The sequence below is a fragment of the Cygnus olor genome, chromosome 16 (assembly GCF_009769625.2).
Source record: "Cygnus olor isolate bCygOlo1 chromosome 16, bCygOlo1.pri.v2, whole genome shotgun sequence".
Taxonomy (NCBI): Eukaryota; Metazoa; Chordata; class Aves; order Anseriformes; family Anatidae; genus Cygnus; species Cygnus olor.
In genome coordinates this window covers 3,901,787-3,923,751 of record NC_049184.1, presented here as the reverse complement: position 1 = coordinate 3,923,751, position 21,965 = coordinate 3,901,787, and the positions used below count along the sequence as shown (strand labels likewise).

At 42.2% G+C, this 21,965-nt stretch overlaps 1 protein-coding gene across 13 annotated transcripts in view; it reads left to right on the top strand.

Annotated features, from left to right (window-relative positions):
- The window catches only part of PTPRT (protein tyrosine phosphatase receptor type T), a 565,545-nt gene that overhangs the window by 464,161 nt on the left and 79,419 nt on the right, over positions 1 to 21,965 (top strand). For all 13 annotated transcript variants that reach the window (XR_005824772.1, XM_040575465.1, XM_040575469.1 and 10 more), the window contains 2 exons: positions 6,923 to 7,196; positions 15,888 to 15,924. Coding sequence is in view for 12 of the 13 variants with exons in the window: in XM_040575465.1 (XP_040431399.1) it covers positions 6,923 to 7,196; positions 15,888 to 15,924 (311 nt within the window). In the remaining variant the exon portion in view is untranslated. The remainder of the gene's footprint in view (positions 1 to 6,922; positions 7,197 to 15,887; positions 15,925 to 21,965) is intronic.

The following is a 21,965-nucleotide window of genomic DNA, read 5'->3' as shown; positions in this document are numbered from 1 at the left end:
ACAGAGGATATTAAGGGTGAAATTTTGGAACGTATGAAGCAGGTAACTCGATTCCCAGGAGTATACTGGCACTTGTTTGAACCTAGAAACTGTCTGCAGAGTCGATTCTAATTGCTGAGCATTTGATTACAAAGTTGTGGGAGAAGGCTACTGAGATGTTCACCCTTATACCCAAAGTAATGTGGAGCTGTAGGTGCAGTGTATGTTCAGACCAGCGAGACTCAGCATCTGGCTTTATGACTATCATACACTCAGTTCTTGTAAATTTTATTAGAAAATCACTTATGTTCTATAAATCTTTTCTAGAGTTAGTGTTTTTTGGTTGAATTTATTATAAAATCCCTTCTGTGCAAGTTCATGGGAAGGCTGGGGGCATACTTTAAGAAGGGTCTCGTTTACTATTTAATGTTACTTTTTTTTAGTGTGAGCTCTATGGAGAATGGGTAGATTTTTGTATGATGTTTCTATCTTCCATCCGTATTATATTTCATCACATTTCCCGTTAAGAGAAAACGTACGCCTGGATACTGAAGTATTTCTGGCTCGCAGAAACACCCAGTTTCCCCAGAACCTCTGTTTTCTGTCTGCGACTGCTACAAGCTCTACTTTTTGTGGGTGGTGCAATCTTGTTTCTTGCTGCCTGTGTGGCAGAATTCAGGTTTTTAGTAGATACCTTTAAGAAACAGAAAATAAAGACATTGATGCTACCTTTCTATCTCAGTTTGCATCACTGAAATCAACTTGGCCATAAAGTAAGCATATGCACATGCAATAGTTAACCTAAGTGCTAAATGGAGGATCAGGCACCACATCAACCCTCTCATCCTAGTATTATCCTGGGAGATGGCTACTTGCTGACAGACTAAAGGCACTGAACTTCCTGGTTATATTACAAATATATTCGCAGATATGTTTAAATTTGTTCAACCAAATTTACTAGAGCATTAAGTTAAATGATAAGGAAAGAAACTAGCGTGAGTACCTGTAGCGTGGATGCCTTGCCGTAACTGTCAATCTAAAAATGAAAGTTTGGCTTCTTGGGGTCAGGACTGCCATGTTTAAATGGCACACAGGGAAGATGGTCCAAGGGTGGATTTCAGGGAGTGTTTCCAGTGAGGCCTCATGTCTGGTCAGCCTGGCATTATCTCTGCCTCTTGTGGGTTGGGAGTGCTCCACAGTGGGAAATCAGCCCGCAGTGTCTGGGGTTTCTGTGTGATGCGTACCGAGGGTGTGAACGAGTATGCTGAGAATACTCCCATGGTCTTAAGAGTATGAATCTTAAAAAAACAATCCATTGTGAATTGGAGGAAAGAAGCTGGATTGATTGTTGGCCGTTCTAATTATCATGCCTTTGACCCTGTTCATATGCACTCAATGCATTTTGCTCGTCTCTGTGCAGCGTTATGTCTCACAGATTGGTCAGACAGTATTTGGGGTTGATTTTCATGTGTTTGGGTAGCCTTTTCAGAAGTGCTGCATGTTCTAACTCCACAGAAGAGGTGCCACAAGGGAAATGCAATGTATAGCTCCACATGGGCTGCTGCATGCGTTCAGTCTGAGCTGGCACAGCTATTAGGATGGAAAAGACGGAAAAGACTTGCCCCATTCATTTGCCCTTTTTGTCTTTCATCTTTGAATTAAGGTATCTGTTAATAAGGAAACCACTACCGTTTGGTGCTGTCTTATTTCCTGTAGCCTGTGAGACAGTTATCCTGAAAATACTGCATTCATTTGAACTAAAAATGAGAAGTTCCTGCTCTCTGTGGGGTGAACTACAACACTTGTTCAGAATAATCTGCAAAAAATGCATTGCAAAATCAGGCTGTACTAATTTCCACTTGTTTTTGTTCCCCAAGAGAAAATACTGTTGGAAATAATATACGGCTGATAATGTATTTGTGTGTTAAATATTAAAATTAAATGAAAAAAAAATTAAATCTTTTAAATTTAAGAAAATTCAGTACGAAAATGGGTCCGCAGGAATTGCTTAACTGCTGAAGCATTGTTTCTTAAAAGCGTTCATAAGTCAGGTGAGGAGATCACTGTAACATTAGGAAGAAATTGTATTAATTATCATATCCTATCGTTATCAGGGGTACAGTGAAGATTTCACCTTGATGGGAAGTAACATGCTAGGATACCGAAGAGTGCAGACCAGATGTCAAATTTTATGGAAAGCTCTGACACAGCTTTCCTTCCTGCATTCAAGTGCATCATACATCCAAAACTTGAGTCTGGTTTAAATCCACGGATAGATTTCTGGACAATTGCTTCCTCAGACCATCCTCAAATTGTGCTGCAAGCAGCACAAAAAGAAAAGAGCAGGGGACAGCGGAGTCTAACAGAGCTCAGAGATCTCTCAGTAGCACAGAGACGGGGCTGTGATTTGGAATGTTGATTATCCACACTTGTGCTTCTACACTGAATAGAGAACTCAAAATTTAAGAGATTACCTCGTAGATGATGATAAGAGCGCATTTTCTTCCTCTGCAGACAACATTTGTGCTGTGGCGACCATTATGGCTGGTGCTTTTATCAGTGATTTAGAATGGAGCTGTCAAAAACTTTAAAAAGCTTCTATTAAAGTAATGTGGTTTTATCTATATAAAACCTGTGAGATTTGTCAGGAAAGTCAGTTTTGGCCTCCTTTTCTAATAAGTGTGTGCAGCTGCACAACAGGGCAGTGAGCTCTCCAGCCTTTCAGGAAGTCAGGCATTCGATTAGCAGCCCAGATTTGAGAATCCCTAGAGAGTTTTCTCTCAAGAGCAAAGCTATGGATATCTGGAAACCATTCTTTTCTTGCTGTTTATGAGGATAACAGTGTTGCTTGTTTGCAGTGAGGTGGCTGGGAGTAGCTTAGCACTAGGAAGGCAAGACCCCTGCTTCTATTCCCCTGCAGCATGCAGATGTGTGGCTTTGATTGCAGTGTTTGCAAATGCGCCTGAATATTAAAAATTAAAATGAAATAGTTAGTTTAATGGTGCCTGCTTCCAGTTTATTGGTACTGAAGTTGTTATATTGTATTGCTAGTTTTAATGCTCTGCTTTTGTTGTCTCTTTTAATATGATTTCAATGTATGACAGTGAAACTTTCTTTTATCCAGCTGGGCATTTTCAACTGATGTATTGATTCCTGCTATGAAAGCAGTGTTAGCTGATTCTGGCTGGAAGCAGTAGCTTTGAAGCTTGAGAGGAGGAGAGCCCCAGGAGATCTATGTTACTGCCTACCTGGTAGCCAGAATAAGAGCTAATAGAATGGTTTGGATATCTCCACAGTATTTCCATTGCCCCCTTTTTGCCTTCCATCTAGCACTTCTTCTCAGAAAAGTACTCCTCTTTTCTTGCTTGTAATCACAATGCTGTGTATTGCAAAATTGTTGGTCATAACAAGCTGCAAATGGTTGACCCTGCTCAGCATCGAAACAGAAATGGGTCTGCATCTGAAGTGCTTTTGCAGACCAAAAGGGCAGATCATACTTACGGAGTTTATTTTGAGTTAGTGCTTGGCTGCAATCTTAGGGGTCACGATCTGTCACAGAAAGTTATCGTCTGCTGAGCAAAGTTGAATTACTTTTGCTCTTTTAAGAATTATTGTGGTAATGCACATGGTTTGGCCATCATGCTTGCTACCCAGAATTCCCACAGGAATGTCGTTTGGTTGTAGGATCGTTGGTTTTTGATCCCATGAAAAGGCAAATAGGAGGGAGCCTTAGTGCTGCTGGTAGCAGGCACGGAAGCCTTCGATGTGCCTTACAGCACCTCGCTGTTTAATGCAGAGACGCTGATATCTGGAAATGTCCTGAAGGTAGTTCAGGAAAATTCTGCTCCTAGGTAAAAAAAAACAAAACATGAGGAAAAAAACATAACCTGGAAAACAAAAATACGGCAGAAGAGAAACAAAAAAAAAAAAAGAAGAAACTGTGCTTGTCTGTTTACTAGCTAGGGTTGAATTGTGAATCCTGCAGTTGTGGAGGGACTGGATCAAAATATCTGGATCAAAAAATGAGACGCAGAGTAATCATTTGGTAAAGAAACAATTTCCCAGAGTCATAATCTTCAGTGCAGAGTAATCTTTGAGAGTGGCCTCTCTTTTGGCCACTTTACCTTTGGGAGTGCCCGATTGACTGCTACAAATAACGGAGAGCCTGAGAAGAGTGAGGCTGAAGGATGACGGTCACTGAGTCAAGCAGGTAGGGCACACAGAGGTACGAGTGCTGTATCAGGTGGTGTGAGCGAGGGCACAGAGGAAAAAATGCAAAGTAATGCAATCAGTAACTCATTCTAAGTTTCACCAGAGAGTAGTTTTTTAGACAGAGGGAATAATGACAGCAATGCTGGCTCAAATACTTGTTTCACAGGAAAAGAAGGCAGTATTTGAGTAGGAGATTAATGGTGTTTTAACGTGAACACAAATGGGATATCTATTACATTTCAGTTGAATGCTCATGAACATGCCGTTATGCTTCCAGAGACATCTGAAAAGATTCCAAAAGAAAAGAAAAAAAAAACATTAAAAATAAGAAGTAAAATTTCAGGTCATTAAAAGGGTGAGTTATCCTCATGAAAGGAAGAAATTATGCATTAATGGCTAAGTAGGAAAGCTAAAACGTGAAAGAATAGAGGCAAAAGAGTATTTGTTATTAGGTTCGGTGTGCATCAAAGCTGTTGCTCATGATAAAAACTGCATATAATAGTGGAGTAGGTATGGGAACAGTCAAGGGTGAAACCGAGAATGTCTTCAAAGATAAAGAAGTTTTCTGATTATGGAAGGAGTTCATTTGTCTGGCCATTAATGTCCCTGGGAGCTTCCCCTTCTAAAAGAGAAAGGTTTGTGGGCTCACTACGTGCAAGAGGGGGTAACAAAGAGAACGAGGCTGTCCTTTGGACACTGCAGGGATGGGGAGGTAGGAAGAGGGAACCCTTGGCCCATGTTTAGGCTCAAAGGAGATTTTTATTATGTTTATATGATGATTATATACGCGTGTGTATTACAAAGAAAACTTTTTCTATAACTGGCAAAGACAGACTTTTATGATTGTATACAGCAGAAAACAACCGCTTCTTAGGTAAGAAGGCATATGGCAAATGCCAATAGAAAGGTGTGCCACAATTTTGCATGTTTTTGTCAGAAAAAAAAAAAAGCTTCCTTTTGTTTGGCAGCAATGTAGATTACTATTGCCAAAGTGAAGTGTCAGAATACGAATCTGCAGATCACCTCTTAGTAAAGGGTGTCCAAAATGGCAAACTACAAGTTTCTATTGCTAAGGTTTAGGTTTAAGTTAAACAGGCTTTTTCTTACAGCTCCCACTACGTCCTCGATGAGGATACATAAAGTGTTGCTGAGAAACCTGATTATCGTTTTAGAAATCAGCAAATAAACACCGGAGAAGGTTTAAAATATTTTATTAAGACTTCCAATAACAGCAGGATTGAGGAAAGTCTTCCAAAGCACTGACAGGACATCAGTAAAGACTGTAGTCTGTACGGCTGGTGGGTGCTCCTGCTCCATTAGCGAACATTAATAGCATCCTCCACGAGGACAGTTTAAATTGTATGCAATTCATAAATTGGTCATATTTGTAAAGTTTATTTGCTTTCGTGTCTAGCAGTGGGAGCCTGCTTTGCTGCGAGTTTGCCAAATGATTTGCTGACCTCCTCATTGTGAGCAGTGAGCGTGCCAGATACCCGCAGTCCTGAAATCATAGTGGGTTCGAAACCACGAACAAGGTTTTGTTTCCCTCCTGCTTGCTGGAGGTGCCAGAACTTTGCTTCCCACAGAAGCACTGGTGAGCCATTACTATGCTAGGAATTTTTCACAGCAATCTTCCCGCAACAATGAGCCTGTTAAAGCAGGGACAGTGATCCGCTGCTGGCTGTTTCCAATCTTTTAATCGATCTCCCCTGTCCAGCTAAACAAAGGACCAGTCTGACACAGACAGGTGAGGGCTGTGTATGTGAATACCCTGACAAAAAGTAAAATGACTGCGGCGCTATCTTTCTTTGTCAAAGGGCTGAGAGGTGTTGAGCAGACAGTAAACCTGCCTCAGCTGTAGCAGCACTGAACTAAAGGGCTTTGTTAACTGTCTGCGGAAAAAGCAGAGTGCATTTGAATGCAACCTCCTTGAGCCTGCAGGAGTAAGCTAGAAATGACAAGATTGCTATTACGTGTCATACAGACCAAGGGCTTAGCAGAAATCGAAAAGTATTAACATTTCATAGAGCTAGAAAGAATATCAAGAGCTGCTGTTGTTTCCTGAAACAAAAGTGAATTGGAAGAGAGATGAAGCCACCTGCTCATATAAGCTGCTATATAACCAGCCTTTTAGTGATGGAGGGTAGGAGGAGACTTGCACACCAGGAATTACTGCTAGAGAACTTCTTATTCCAGGATATATCTCAAAAAGAGATGAGGCAGAGCCAGAAATAGGTACAGTCTTAGAAGTTACGGGACACTTTTTTGTTTATCTGAAACAGTTCTTGCACCCTGAAACTGTTTCAAAAGGGAGCTGACAACCTGTGGACATTGCCACTTGTGGATGCCCACCTCCAATGCAGTCACCATTTGGCCCAAGCCAACAATTCACGTTTCAACCTGGTGGCTGGAAAGGAGACAATCTGCTTTCTAATATTCAGCACATTAAAAATTTGCTGTTGACTGGATGTTGGGGTAGTTACTCCTTTTCCCAAAGTGTGACGTGATTGAAGTCTTTTCTGACTTTCACTAAATCAACAGAGCAAGTGAACCAGTGCCTTGCCCACATAACGGCAGCTGCCCCTGTTACGGGGTGCCAAGAGCTGTTTGCTGTCATGCCCTAGCTGTGTTTTTGTTGCTTTGCCTTTTGCTTTTGTTGTTGGAAACCTTCTTGATACCTAAGGCTCACAAGGCTCTAATCTCACCTTCCTCTCTCCCCCTGCTCTCTTAGTGTCTACCAGCTTGTTGTCAAGGAGGAGAAGCTGCAGAAAGCCCGGAGAGCTGCGGACATCATTGAATGCTTCTCTATCCCCGTCAGCTACAAGAACGCTTCCAGTCTGGACTCCCCGCACTACTTTGCAGCCGAGCTGAAGCCCATCAACCTGCCCGTCACACAGCCGTTCACAGTGGGCGACAACAAGACCTACAATGGCTACTGGAATGCCCCGCTTTCTCCCCTGAAGAGCTACAGCATATACTTCCAGGCTCTAAGCAAGGCAAACGGAGTAAGTGTAGAAAAAAATGAAGCTGGATCTGTACAAATGGCTACCTCTACCCTCCCCATCTATCACCTTCCCTCTCCATCAGATGTCAGTTTAAATCCTCATTACCAACCTTTTGCAGAAATTTGATGAAAATTAAATGTGCCACTACCTGCCCTTCATTCAAGCCTCTCTCTGATGCCTAGATGCAATGAGAAACCTGTAGGGGAGCCAGCCGATGAGAAGGGCACCTGGTTTATGAAGTGAATTGTTTAGATTTTTTTTTCCTTGCAATTGCATTAATGTTAGAGTAGGGGCTATTGTCGTTATGAAAAAACATAACTGCTCCATCCTGGCAATTGTCAACTCACTGTGCTTGTGATTTTTCAAGATATATTATGAGACGAGAACTACCCAAAAGCTATGAAGTTGCATTACCTTGTAGCTTGCATTTGGTTGCACTATAATTTTGCAGTTATGGTTGAGATTTTCAGCTTGAGCGAAATGTAAGTTATAATGTAGAGGGAATTATGTGCATGTCTTTCTTAGTCCCTTGGGATATCCTGGACTATATTTTTATATATACTTATTCTGTGATACAAAGTTTAAAATGGAGACTTTATAGGATCACAGAACGGTATGGGTTGGAAGGGACCTTAAAGCCCACCCAGCTCCAACCCCCCTGTAATGGGCAAGGACCCCACCCACCAGCCCAGGCTGCCCATAGCCCCATCCAGCCTGGCCTTGGAAACAGTCTGCTCTGTTCTCAGACTCAAATGCCACACATGTCATGCCCAGCAAGTACAGTCACAGAAAAACTGAAGGCCTCTTTTCCCACTTAAATTCTTTTATTCCAGCCTAAAGTAGTTTGTGACCTTCTCTTTTAACTCCCCTGCCACAGGTCTGCTCTGCTAACGGTGTACAGGCCAGATCCAGTCCGGTCATTCTCCTTCCTCCCCTTTGACTCCCCTAATCATTTTTTCTTAACACATACATGCTACAAATTGACACTCCAGCCTCCTGAAAAGGCAGCATTAACCTGTCAAAAGGACGTTGGGCTGCCGACTGTGTCATTAGTGCATTTGCCAGTGCATTCATGAATCCAGTTTTTACATGGGTAAATTCTCTAAAACATCACCTCTGAAAGAACAAAATTAGAAAAGTCAATCAAAGGTGGATGGTGTAGGCTTTGATCTCAACTTGGGATAGTGTCTTTTATACCCAAGAGACAGCCACACATCACAGAGAACTGTGCGCTGTTTAGCAGGCTAGCAATGCCAATGAGTGTTCACAACATATCTTGCTGTTTTACTGCCTCCATTTATCACTATTCTCCTGCAGAGTTTCTGCTGTGTGGCTGACAAGCACAAATCTCTTCAATACTGTGCTGTTTTTCACCTTGGTTTCCCTTCTAGTTGGTACAGTTTCCATTCAGCACTACTCAATTAATTCAATTTTGGATTTGCCTTTATAAAGGAAATTGTGAAATATATGTACATGTCTCTCTGTGTCTAGTTAGTTCCCCCTTATGTGATAGTTAATTGCTAGTGAATGGATCCCCAGGGAAGGAAAAAAACCCTTTATTTGCTCAAGTACAATATAATATGCCATAACTGGGTAATATGAATGGAAATGTAGGCTTCCCTTGGCATTCTAGATTAAGGCAGCAATAATGTGCAGCTCCTGCTTTTTCTGGAGCTCTGTAGCTGACAGGTTGCACCACACTCTGTATGTACAAGGTCATAAGGACTCAGAACTAAGTGTGGCTTGCTTGGGCTGTTCAGATAGGAACATAAGGCTGTAAAGGACCTTTTAGGCTTAAGTAATTAAGTCTATATGCAGTAATACATAGCTTGTGAGGGTATATATAAGAAGTATCCTGCCAGACAAAGACATTCACGGTTGAGCAAGCAACTGCCTCTTGTGTTACTAATTTATATTAGTACAGTATATGGGTATGTATCCTCAAAGTGCAGAGGTACTGGGAAAAATAGAGATGAATTGTCCCAGAGTGCAGTCTGAGTCTTCAGATGAGTAGCTGTGGAACCTCCTTTTTTTTCTGACAGAATCCTTAAGGGCCCACATTTCAAACACTTGGGCCTGATTTGCATAGTGTTTTGCAGCCATGAATAATAAGTTTCCTGTCATTCCCAGAGCTGTTTACAAGTATATTATGTATTTAAGAGTTCTGGGTGTTCACTTAGCTCAACAACCTGAGCCATTTTGACTGTAGTCTTCATAAAGCCTACCAAAATCTGTGGCTGCAATAAGGCTTTTTTTTTTGCACATCTGCGAAATATCTGAGATAGTGACAATTTAGCACAATTAAAATACAGCCTTATGTTCCCTTGCACATGAAAAACTTAATAGAACATTGCCACTCGTTTTTTAATTAGGACATTGTATAGTTTCATTAATCACTGACAGTCCTGGAATGAAGAAACTTCTTTCCCCACCTGGAACTTGCAATGAGAAGTCTTCGTGCAGTGAACCATAACGTCTTCCTTTGGAAATGTAGGGCTCCAGGGGGAGCTTAATTTGAGGAAACATTCTGTGTTTGGTCAAAAAGCTTGATTAGGAGGAGGTAGTGGTGTTACAGGAATTCTGCATTGTTTCATCTCCTCCATACGTGGAGGGTTGTGCTCATTTGGTGTTCTTGTCTGCTCTGTAACCATTAGCCATGATTGTTGCATTGAAAGGAACATAATTAACAGCTGGATGCAAAACAAGTGTAGCAAATTGCTGCAAAATCAGATCGCGAGCTTTCCTGCCTTGTCTTGCGCGGTGTTGTACTCGTTTTTTGAGAGCCTGAATAAGATAGCTGTAACTTGCTGAATTCTGTGGAAAGTTGCATGAAATGTGGTCAGCGTGGTGTTGCTTCCAGACAAGGGTCTGAATAGAGCATGTGTGCAGCAAAGTAGTTTTCTGCTTTGTTGTACAAAACTCTTCCAAATTCTGTGAATTTCCCTCCTGGGCTGTTGAAAGTGAGATGCTGAACTGAAAAATGTCAGAGTTTAAGGAGGGGGGGGGGGGGGGGGGGGGGGGGAGAAAAAGTAAACAGAAGCTCCGGGCTTTGCAACAGGGCGGGTGAGAAGCACGATTAGTTCCTGGTTATTTATTAGGAGCAGTTAGTACACGAAGGGACACAGAAGGAGGAGACAGCTGGCCTTGCTGTCCTCTGGCAGGACCTGCACACACACCGTCCCCACCATCCAGGTAGCTAAGGGACATCTGCTGTTTGTCTGAGTGCCACCTGCTACAGATAGCTGTCTGACAGAGCATGAAGCTGTCTGTGCCTGTAAAACCTCCCTGTGTTCAGCCCTTTTAAAGCACCAGCCCTTGCAGTGTTTCACCTGTGAAAGGTGAGGCCTGGTGGCAACACCATGACACCCCTTATCTACTCTTGTCCGGATACAGGCTTAATAATCAAAGCTAAATGTTGCCCATGTTTTTTATCTGAGCCGTTGTGGGTGGCTGTCTCTGCTTAGTGATCCAGCAAACACACTCAGGTGGGGAGGATTTTTTGCTGCTCTTAAGCCTGCCTGAATTTTTGAGCAGCTCAGAAAATGGAGCTTCCTAGAAATCCTTTCCGTAGTTGCTGTATTTTACCTCATTGAGTTAAAATGAAATCCGTAATGGCACAGTTGCAATCAATAATCTTTGGCCATTTTTCCTCGAAATGGGAGATGCAGCAGGAGCCTTTGTAACGCAGCTGGAGATGATGTGGAGGATGATGCCAGCTGCTCCTGCAGCCTGGTGGTCCAACAGGTGAATGATGTTTTCAGGCCAGAATTGTGAAAAGTAGCTCCACAGGAATCAATGAGAATATTATTTTTGAAGGAATGATAGACTCTACAGAGTTTCTCATTGATTTTTTTCCTCTCTAATGACTTGTACTACATGCACAATCGGGCAGTTCATTATTGCCAGGGGACTTCAGGCTGGATTTCTGGATGCTGACAGGTCTGCTCACAGTATACAGCATACTTCGTATGGACGATTTTGGAGGTATGAGTAGAGCTGCCAGCAGGGAGGTGACATTGATCCCTGTTGAGATGGCCCACAAAAAGCCAGTGAGGTACTTCAGTTCAGCACGAGCCCTATTCTGAAAACCAGTGTGGTACCAAGGCTGCCTACATTGTTTTTGCCAACTGTCGAACGGCTCTGAGGAGCTCAGTGTTCAGTGGGATTTCAGGCGTACAGTTTTGCCCAATCATGTTTACGGCTCCTTACTATCATGTTGGGGCTTCTGGGGCAGAAATGAAGCAGCTGTGGATATACATCACTCTTTGCAAGCCCTTGTTTCCACATCCAGCTGGCCATCTTGGGCCAGAAGATGTGGGCCTGAGACTTTTCTTGGTAGTTGTATTAGTTCTGTGAATAAAATCCTGTAATTGGCCTCAAGTTTGGGAGACACGGGTAATCAATGATTAACTAAATATGCTTGAAATAACTTTCCGTTAAATAATAAAAGTCCAAACCATTTTGTTAAAGCTCGCTTCTCCAAATAACACAGACTAAAAATAGCTGGTAATTGGAAAGGCAATGCTAGGCTTAGCTTAGTCTCACGGAGAGCTAGCAGTTTCCTGGAGTTGGCAGTAGAAATTATAGGGGAGAGCGTGGACCCTGCACAGATTTGTACACGTGATTGATTTTAAAGACAGCAAACAGTCGGCCTCAGTGGAATAAAAAAAGAAACACGTAATGTAGAGCTCCCCTGAACTTGGGAAAAAATTGTTAAGAACAACACCCCCAAAATTGATGATGGTGTTCAGCAGCCAGAAGAGTGGTTCCTGTCCCATGGGGAGCCCACAAGCACACTCAGTATGGCTCTGGGACTCAGGGCGCTGAAGCTGAGGCCAAGTGGGAGGTCGGTAATTACCTGTGTGTGCACCAGCAGAAGTTCAAGTTACCTGTCTCCAGTGTGAGCTGCCTGATGAAACTAGTGCCCGGGGCAGGGCAGCGCCGAGCGGGACGTCTGGGGACAGCCGGTTCCACCCTGGTGCCGGCAGGTTCTCCCTCAGACAAGGAAGGCACTGCTTAACTAATACAGGGTCATAATAATAGGAAAGGAGAGGAAAAAAAAAAATGGCTGTGAAAACAGATGGATGAAGAAGCTCTGCTTCTTTCATTGTTCATAGGCTGTAAACAGCAAGCTGTCATTTTAAAAGAAAAGAAAAAAGTCATTTGGCCTTTTAGGTTGTGAAGATGCAGCTGTCACATAAACATATGTCCTGCTGCCCTCCTAGCCCTTGTCTGCAGAAAATTGTTCCCATCCAAACACTAAAGAGACAGAGGCAGAACTTGTCTTATTATCATCCTGCGCACTTCAGTGAAAGGTGCATTTAGGAACCTAAGTAATTAGTAAATGGCATCAGCTCCCTTTCTTTGAAATGGAAAGAAACAAACTGCATTAAAGGAATGAAAATTCAGAGTGATGCTAAAGCAGACTCGTGGCATGTAGATGTGAGTCTGTCTGTGTGAGCTGTTGACAAAGACTGCTTACCTGGCTTCTCAGCACCATTTATGTCCTCTTCAGAGTCTCCAGCTCATCCTAACAGTAGGTCCAGGTCTGCCCTGCAGGAACAGGCCACCAGTGCTTCCAAACACAGTCTTCATGTGCTGTATGTCCATGGTACATGCACTCAAAAATTTAGGGTTCAGCCTTGAGTACAGGCACATTACAATCATGTCTTGTTCATATTAAAGTAAGTTCCAGAAAACTAACCTATGTAACTATGTTATAGTAAATATGTAGATAGCTATACTGCGCAGTCAGCTTTCTGGGTGTGAAGCAAGTTGGAAAAATGAAGGTCGGATCAAGAGATGTAGGTTGTATCCATGCAGGTGAAAATGAAATTGTTTTCTAATTCCAGGATGTCGGTTAAAATATGCTTATATAGTTCTCTTACTGCTTGAAAATAAAATGTCTGAGATTCCATAACCTGGCAGTGCCATAGAGTCAAAGCAGCGGTGATACCAGGACCTTAATTTGCATTATTCCTGTGACTTAACCCATAATACAAAGCAGGCGTCTTATTCCAGATATGTGAGATCTTGGGTCATCATTGAGATTGTTGTAGGCATAAGCTCTTGTAAAACTTCTGTGATATAATAAAATGGGACTTATGTATCCAAATGCTTGAAAGAACATACGGATACAATCAGGAGACTGAAATTTGGGGATTTTTTTTTTATTATCCCTTTATCATTATTTATCGCGTAATGGCTTTAAGCCATCTGGATGGATTATTTATTCCTGTTTTGCTATTGGTTAAACAGAAGCATCTTTACTGTGAAGAGGTAAACACCTTGTCTGAATCAAGAAGAGTTTTTTCAGAAAACAGATGTGATTATGGGAAAATGGTTTTTACTGTTTTGAGATAAAAATGTGTTCTGTTTATTGGCAAGAGAGTTCAGACAGACAATTGTCAGTACCAATCAAAGAAAAATACAGTAAATGGAAAGAGAACTCATTTTTTGTGAGACACCAAAGAGATGAGCAGTGGGTTGATCAATGAGGTGGTCAATGGAAATCAAAGGAATAATCAGCCCTAATCAGGAATATGGGCTGAGCTCTGTTCTTCAGACTTGGCATCCCTGGTAGCTGGATGCCTGGTGTCTGTGCAGGTTTCTTTTATGTTTTCCTTCTCAGAAGACACAATTTGAAATAAATTTCTGAAGTCCAGATGTCTTGTTCCTCTGGCGATTGATTACCCTTGCTTTTGGCAGTGCCAGATCACTGTCTTCTAATAACGGCGATTAGCTGTGCTAAATACAGCAATTAGTAGATGTAAATGCAAACAGAACACACTGCATCCTGTCTGCTCAAATTACCCTGTGGGAGGGTAATGTTCAGGAATATGCACATGCTCAAATGAGATCAGTTACAGCATCATTGACGAGATTTCATTTTTTGTTTTCTCACCTCTTCTTCTCCCAACATCGACGAGTTTCTCCAGATTTTCGTTGCACTTTGGAGCTAGCAGATCTCAATAGATGCACAAGAAAATTGTCCGCAACACAATGTGTGCAAGTGCCTACTGACTCAGACTGCAAAAAAATGCTATCTTGGTATTTATTATATTTATTTTATTTTTCATTACTGATTTTCCAGGTCATCTTTACTCAGATTGCAAAGTACATCAGATCTGTCTTCTGATTCCCAGCATTATTTGCTCAGACTGTGCTCTGAAAATAAAGCTGTGTTTTTCCTGCTTCATATAACATCACTAGTAATAAAGATTTTTGATTTCAAGAATAGCTGGCAGTTCAAGCTGGTTATACATGAGGCAGAGATGAACGTGGAGCGAAGTTGTACGGTCATGTTGACTTTGCAGTGTCAACAGCTGTGCAGGTTGTGTAGAGGAGCTCTTTTTGAGGGAGAAGAAAGGTCAGTGCACCAAAGAGATGCCTCCAGTTTGCTGGGACAAACAATAACTCAGTGCCTCACTGAGGGCTGTGTGGCTGGGAAAGAACAGTTGTGAGGCTGCTTTTTGTGAGGAGGGCATGAAAAGAGGTCAGAGGAAATTGGTCTTGTGTTCCCCAGCGTGTGGGTCCTGCACTTTTCCCAATCCTGCATGCAATGTAAGTGTGGGGGGAGCAGCACGCTGGGACTGTCCATTTCTGCTGGAGCTGAGGAGGGCCTGCTGCCGGTGGAGCAGCTTCCCTCTCTGCAAGAACAAATTCAGACTTTACGGTCTTCATCTTACTGCTTGAGGCTGGAACAAGGTGCTCAGCAGTGTGCTTGCTAGGATGTTGTTCCCAGGGCCCAGACAGTATCCATATTAATGTAGTATTGTTCTGTACAGTAATTTATGCAGTATTCATTACACTTGAGACATGTACAGGAGCATGTAAAGGCATAAAGTGCCAAGAAAACCCAGCAGCAGATTCCTGCCTGACAAAGTCAGGTTTTTATCCAAGGTAACACACTAAGATGGCAGTGGTGCATTGGACAGAAGCATGGCAGTAGGTGATGCAGGATGGGGAGTCTGGGATACCAGAAAGGATTTATTTTCAGTGGAGATGGCCTGAGAAGGCTGCTGAATTTGAGCTTTTAGTTAAGCCAAATAATACAGTGTTGCTGTTCAGATCCAAGCTCCTGTTTACACAGATCTGTGGACTCTGAGGTGGATTGCACAAAAGCGTTGGGTTTTATCCCAGCTCTGCAATGAAAAACTGCAGTGGTTGGGGTTGTGTTTGAATGGCTCATTTGGCAGAACTAGCCATACAACATGCTGTTTTGCTTCACATACATATCAGAGAGCTGAAATATTCAAATGACTGTTTAGGTGTCTGTTAGCCATGTGTTTAAATAAATACCCAATTTGCAGTAATGGTGCATGAAAATTAGATGTACAGATGCATGTGCTTTTGACCCAAAGCTTGTCTGCCTATTACAGACCAGGTCATTTAGCTGGTAAATTCTATTAGTTAATCAGGCAGTTATGCAGGACCCATCACTCACACACTGAGTGTGGAAACACGTGTCACTCTAACTTCCCAACAGTTAGAGAAGCAGCTGTGTGCGAGTCCATTAGGATGGAGTATTTTCTGCAACTCAAACTGTTGGTGGTATTTTCAGAGATGAAGTATTATAAAAATGCTTATTTGTTTTCGTACCTTTATATAAGGAATGTATGTTTGTAGCAGATGGGCAAGTTACACACCTTGATGTTTTCCTTTTTCTATTTTTTTTTTTTTTATTTGCAGGAAACAAAAATCAACTGTGTCCGGCTGGCAACGAAAGGTACGTGGGTCTCTCTTTCCTGTGAAGCACAATGCCAGTCATATAAAGGCTGCAGTGGTGACACAACTTGATTACAGTTACTATTCATGGAGGAAGCCTATTATTATTATTATCGTTGTTATTTATTATTATCATTATTATTTTATTTTTGAAGGAAGATACTGAAGACCGAACATGTTTTCAGAGCCACTTCACTATGTGTGTAGACCCTGTTATTTTTGAAGACAGGGTATCTCTCTCTGTCTCTCTGTGGTTCCTCCTTTCCCTTGTTCTATCGACAGCTTTCGTGCCCTGAGGACCATTCTTGCTATTGGCAGAATGTGACTGAAAAAGCTTCCGATTAATTTCGTTCTCTCCATAACTGCATAAAGTAGATAAGTAAAAGAAGATCTCATGTAAGCCTGACTTTTAATAGGTTTTGAAAATCCTGACCTTGAACACAGCAGGGCACAATTCTTATATCACACCATTTTCATGGTATAATTCAGCAAAGTCATAGAGAACATTTCTTATTTTCATTGCATTACATTCAGAATAGACCTAGCGTTATCACTGAGCAAACCAGATATGAATGATTTGGCAAAATGTTGTTAAGATGCAATGCTTTGATCCCCAGGCTGCTTCATAAGGTGTAGCTCTTGGGGGACCAATGATGACAATGTCTGGGTTACTTCTTGGAGTTTAGAGATGCTTTTAACAACTCTTCTAAGGACTTCAAAATCACCCCAGGGAACACTTTGCCAGCAAAGGTGTCGGTAAGGCAATTTACTTGTAACACAAACAGAGTAGCTGTAAAAAGACTTCCTCAACACATATCAAGTCTCAAAATGAGTTGGAAGGAAATTATAGGATAATTACCATGGGTCATGCTAGAGGGAGCTCTCCATTTCCCAAACAGGGGAATGTATCTTGTGTTCTCACTTCTTTGTTGTAATGTGGAAGAACCATTACTGCCTGGGGAGTATTTCTAGAGTTTAAAAAAAAAATAAAAATGGGCAGAAACCCATGGCCCTTTTCCCTAAGAGGCACCACCCTATTTCACCCTCCACTCTTCCTTCTCCTTACTCCTGCCTTGTTGCAATAACAGGAGTCAATTCTAGTTAATTTCTCCCGTTCACTTCTACTTGTGCACTTACTGAGGAGCTGGGAGGGATCAAAGGAGCCCCAGCTAACAGCTGCTGGGTAGCAGCAGGGCATTTTCTGTCTTGATGTGGAGCCACTGCCCAGTGTACTCCTGAGGGCAGCACGTCAGGGTGCAGGCAGTGTGTGGGGTTCCCACCTGTGCAGCTGCAGTCAGTGCTGAGACCTTGTGCTGCAGCCTGGGGTGGGGGGCTGTAAGCGGTTGTGTCACCACTGAAAGCCAAGGAGGAAAGCCAATTTCTGCCCTCTCTCCCTTTCATTTATGGCTCTGATGGTCCCTATATCCTCTTGTTGTTTCCTCTTTAGAAGTTCCTCATAAAATCTTCCTTTAATTCATTTGTTCCTTAATTCATTGTTGGTCTATTCTCCCACGTGCCTGGTGACAGGACGAGGGGGAATGGACTCAAGTTGCGCCAGGGGAGGTTTAGGTTGGATATTAGGAAGAACTTCTTTACTGAAAGGGTTGTTAGGCATTGGAACAGGCTGCCCAGGGAAGTGGTTGAGTCGCCATCCCTGGAGGTCTTTAAAAGACGTTTAGATGTAGTCCTTAGTGATATGGTTTAGTGGAGGTTTTGTTAGTGTTAGGACAGAGGTTGGACTAGATGATCTTGGAGGTGTCTTCCAACCTAGACAATTCTGTGATTCTGTGATTCTCTGGGTTACTGACATTCTGTGTGTCTCAGTCTCCTGTCCATTCCCCCTTGGTTTTTCTGGTCTATGGGTAGTGGTGTGACCATTTGGGGCATCTTATTTTGGCTTTCTGGTGGTAGAAAGATAAAGAGCAGGAGTGGGTAAAGTCTGGGTGAAAAGAGTCTGCACAGGGTTTGCCCAGAGCATCCCTGAAGGTCTCTTCGTGAGCTCAGAGAAACTGGATTGATTCATTTTTAGAAACCTGTAGCTTCTCCCACTTTAGTGGTTGCTATTTTTGGAGTTGGTGGGTGAGTGTTGTCACGTTAACAGAAAAGATACTTGCTTTATGATTATTGTTCAAATGGAAAAAAAAAAAAACAACAGCTACATAGCGTGATAGCTTGAAAAGTTCCGTTTTTAAGTGATCTTTTGATTTGCACTGTCTGATTTGGGTACTTCAGACAAGGCTCACATAAGTGTTTGACCCTGAACTGACTTCTGCTAATGGATTTAATTTTCATTAACCTGTTAGGTCATGAAGAAGAGCCAGCAAGCTACCCTTATGCTATTGTTTCTGAATGATGGCTCCTTTTAAAAAAATGATCTCTTACTAATATTAATTTGATAAGAAAAATAAGAAAGGGTTAGAGCCTGAGGATGCTTAGAACTTTTTGGTGATCTTATTCTTTAGGATTTTTCTTGATTGACATGAGTGGGAAAGGACAAAAAATTATGGTAGCTCTAGTGTTGATTACTGTCTTGATGGATGTGGCTTTTGATTTATAGGCACATCTTGTTTCTTTATATGTGGAGTGTGGAAAATTCTGTAGAAATCTCCACGCTCCCTGTCCTTGCTCTGAGTGTGGCAATTTTGTATTTCCTAATGTCTGACCGTTAACAACTGACACTGGAATGTAGCTGTGGCTAATTTTATACCAGTTTTGGCTTTCCAAACATATAGTGCTGGCTGCAGCACACAAGCAACATAGCACCACAGGCAGATTTATAGCCTTAATAATTTAACAGCCCATTAACGGTCCATTGCTGGCAGCTGAACAGTAGCTAAACAATGGTTTTGTGGTTTGTGGATTTTCCATAATTTAAGATTTTTGTATGTCAACTGGCTGTATTCCATTCTTATATCAACTGTGTATGAACAGAAGGACTCAGCCACTCAGCATCCAAACCCCTGTAGAGGGGTTTTGTGTCTGCACCATCTCTACAGGGTGGAGAAACAGAGGAACTCACAGAGCTATAATTACACTATGATGTGACCGAAGACTGAGAGTGGGGATGTTCTAGATGACCTACTCTGGCTGTGATGTCTTCTGTCTACTCATTAGGTTGATTATCTTTAATAGCATTGCCCTGTATTTACCTTCATTTGCATTGCTGTCTCTGAGGATGGAATGAGCGAGCCTGTGTTCTCCCCTGAACAAAATGATCAGAGCTGCTAGCAAAGATACCACTGTGGTGTCTTCAGTAAGAGGCAAGAAGAATAAACTTTTTGGAGTTAGGCTAAAATTAGCTAGGCTAATCTCAGCATTGACAACTCTAAAGCTCCACTTGGACTTCGTACAAAAGAAAATGAATAGTTTTGGTTTTTTGGTTGTGTTTGTTTGTTTGTTTGTTTTCTCAAATTGATGCAGGGAAATAGACGCATACTACTGGTGCCAAACTAAAAGTTCATTTCTGGCTATTGGCGTAGTTTTTTTCCATTCATAGATATTTGACACCCCAGTAGCTCCATTAGTGTTAGTGAAATGGGTTCTGATTTACACCAGTAACAGGAAGATTAGAATCAAATCATGTTTAAGCGTGGCAAGTATTCTCCTGAAGTGCTGGATTAGCAAGGGCAGGAAACATGAGTGTGGGAGTAATTAAGCAATAAAAAGTGTTAGGCAGTGTGGTACTGGGGGATTGCAACACATTTTGGGTGTTGCTGCAAGGCACCTGCTCAGAAGCTGAGGAGCTTTAATTACTCAAGAAGTGCGTGAGGGTGTTCTGTTGTCGCTACTTCAGCAGGCTGAGAGGCAATTTGCTTTGTATGTCCCATTGCCTCAAGACCAATAAAATGGATTTAGACAACTCTTTCAAAAAGTGTTCTAGTCCATTAAAGAGTTTTTGGATTTTTCCCACTTTGTCCTCCTCCCGTTTTGCGTTGCTGAGATGTCATTTTCACCATAGACTGCTCACATCAACCCCTGCTCAGCTCAGCTCCACACAGGAGCTACTTCTCATCTGTCATAGGGTGCCCTCTTCAGCAGGTTTTTCCTGTGTGCTGCTCCTTGTTAGATGAACTTGATCCTCGTGGTCCCAAGAAAGCTCTTATATCTTTGTGTGTTGGCTTCAGTGTCAGGGAGGGTGTCAGCATTTCAGAGCACGAGGTCGTGGCACCAGTAGTGCACCCTCCAGAGCAGAGCTGGTGGGTGCCCAGGCAGGCAGGTGCATGGATTGAGCTCGCTTCATCCTGTCGGGCATCTCGGTACGAGTGGCTGATGTCAGTGGAAGGGGCCAGTGGCAGAGACTTGTCATCAGCCTTTGCTGTGGTGACATTCGACAGTCCATCAGAGAGCTCCCTGTGTTTGTCCAGTCCGTGTAGCCATTTTATGTTTTGCCAGTGAGTTTTCAATCCACAAGCAACATTAACCTTTTGTGTCTACATATGTGTTTAATTTCAGTTTCGTTGGTCTCAGATTTCTGACCACTTCCAGCCATAAACATCTCTCCTCAGACGTGCTACTTCTCTTTTTAAATTACTGGAGCAATGTCATCTTTCATAGCATTAGTCACTTGGATGCATATCATTAGCATAAAACACTCTTTAAAAATAAGCTTATAATTAAATTCCAATTTATTAGCTCTCTGCCATACAATTTGCATTCAACCTGTTTGTTTATTAATTTTGCCATTTGGTTTCCTTGATGGCATTTGTTTTAATACGTCCCATTCTTTCTGAAATAACTTACTTGTTCTCTTTGTTTTAAAACAACGTATTTATATTGACACTTTATTAGAGAAAATTGCAACCTCTTACCAAAGAGAGCGATTACCTCTTGTATTCTTAAAGTGCATTAAATTACTTTCACAGTGTAATTGAAACCAAGGCAGAGGGCTCATTAATGGTTCCTTATCTCTTCATATTTATTTCTGCTTTTTTTAAAAATTGTGAGTTCTTGCAAATTAAAGAATGGAAATTTAATAACCATTATGAGGTACATTTTTTTTTTTCCTTTTTTTTTTTCTTGTGCATGCTGCCTGGGAACGGTTTTGCTTGTTCTTAGCAGCAATAGATAGGCAAGAGGTGACCACGCGAAACCCACCCAACCTCTTGAGCACAGGTGATTATCAGCTCAGGGAAAGGAAGACTGCTGAAACTTCCAGAAGTCTGAGCAGCTTCCTGACTTCTCATTTCATATTTTGTTTGCATGCGAAAATGCTTTTACAATTATTAAATCTACGCTATAAAGGGGGCTTTACTTTATGCAGCACTTCTGCACTGATGTGAATCAGATGACACCTGAGCAGAGGGTCAGCTGGGGACCCAGGCAGCACGTAAACCTTCACACGAGCATTTGAGCGTGGCTGAAGAGGCCCAGGGACCCCTTGCTGGCCCTCTGCAGAGGCTGAGCATCTCCCTGAGCATGCGTGGGGATGATCTAGCATTTCTGCATCAAAGTAGCTACTGCGTTTCGTGGGGCTGCTGCTTACACTTAGGCTTCAACAGCCTGGTTCTGCTGTTGAAGAGGTGATGACAGGAAAATGAAGGCTTGATTCTGTAAGTCCTTCTCATACAAACTTCTGCAGGAATCAGAGACCTTGTGGAATCGAGCCTCAGTAGCATGGTATAAAGCTCATTCACAGAAATGGAGACGCTCAGAGCTTCTTGAGGATTTTGCAGTTTGAACTTGACGGTCTGTGTGTCCTAAACTTGCCTCATAGTGCATAACACTAGAACCAGTACCACTGCTTCACCCCAGAAAATGTCAGTCTAGAAGAGAAACGCATCAGCTTGCACAAACAGTTTCTGCTGCTTTAACTTGATAGGCATAGGATGAAATGCTGGGACATTGTGGAGTTTTGTGTGATTAATGTAAAGGGATGGGAAAGGAGGGGTGTTCTTTCAGTTTAGGGATGGATTAAGTTTTTGTATGAATGTTCCTCTTCCAGTGCTGCGTGGTTATCCCTCTGTATATGTACACATATATGACTTTATTACTCCACAATTAATTTACACATAAGGGTGGCTGTTATGATAATGGGGCAAAAAG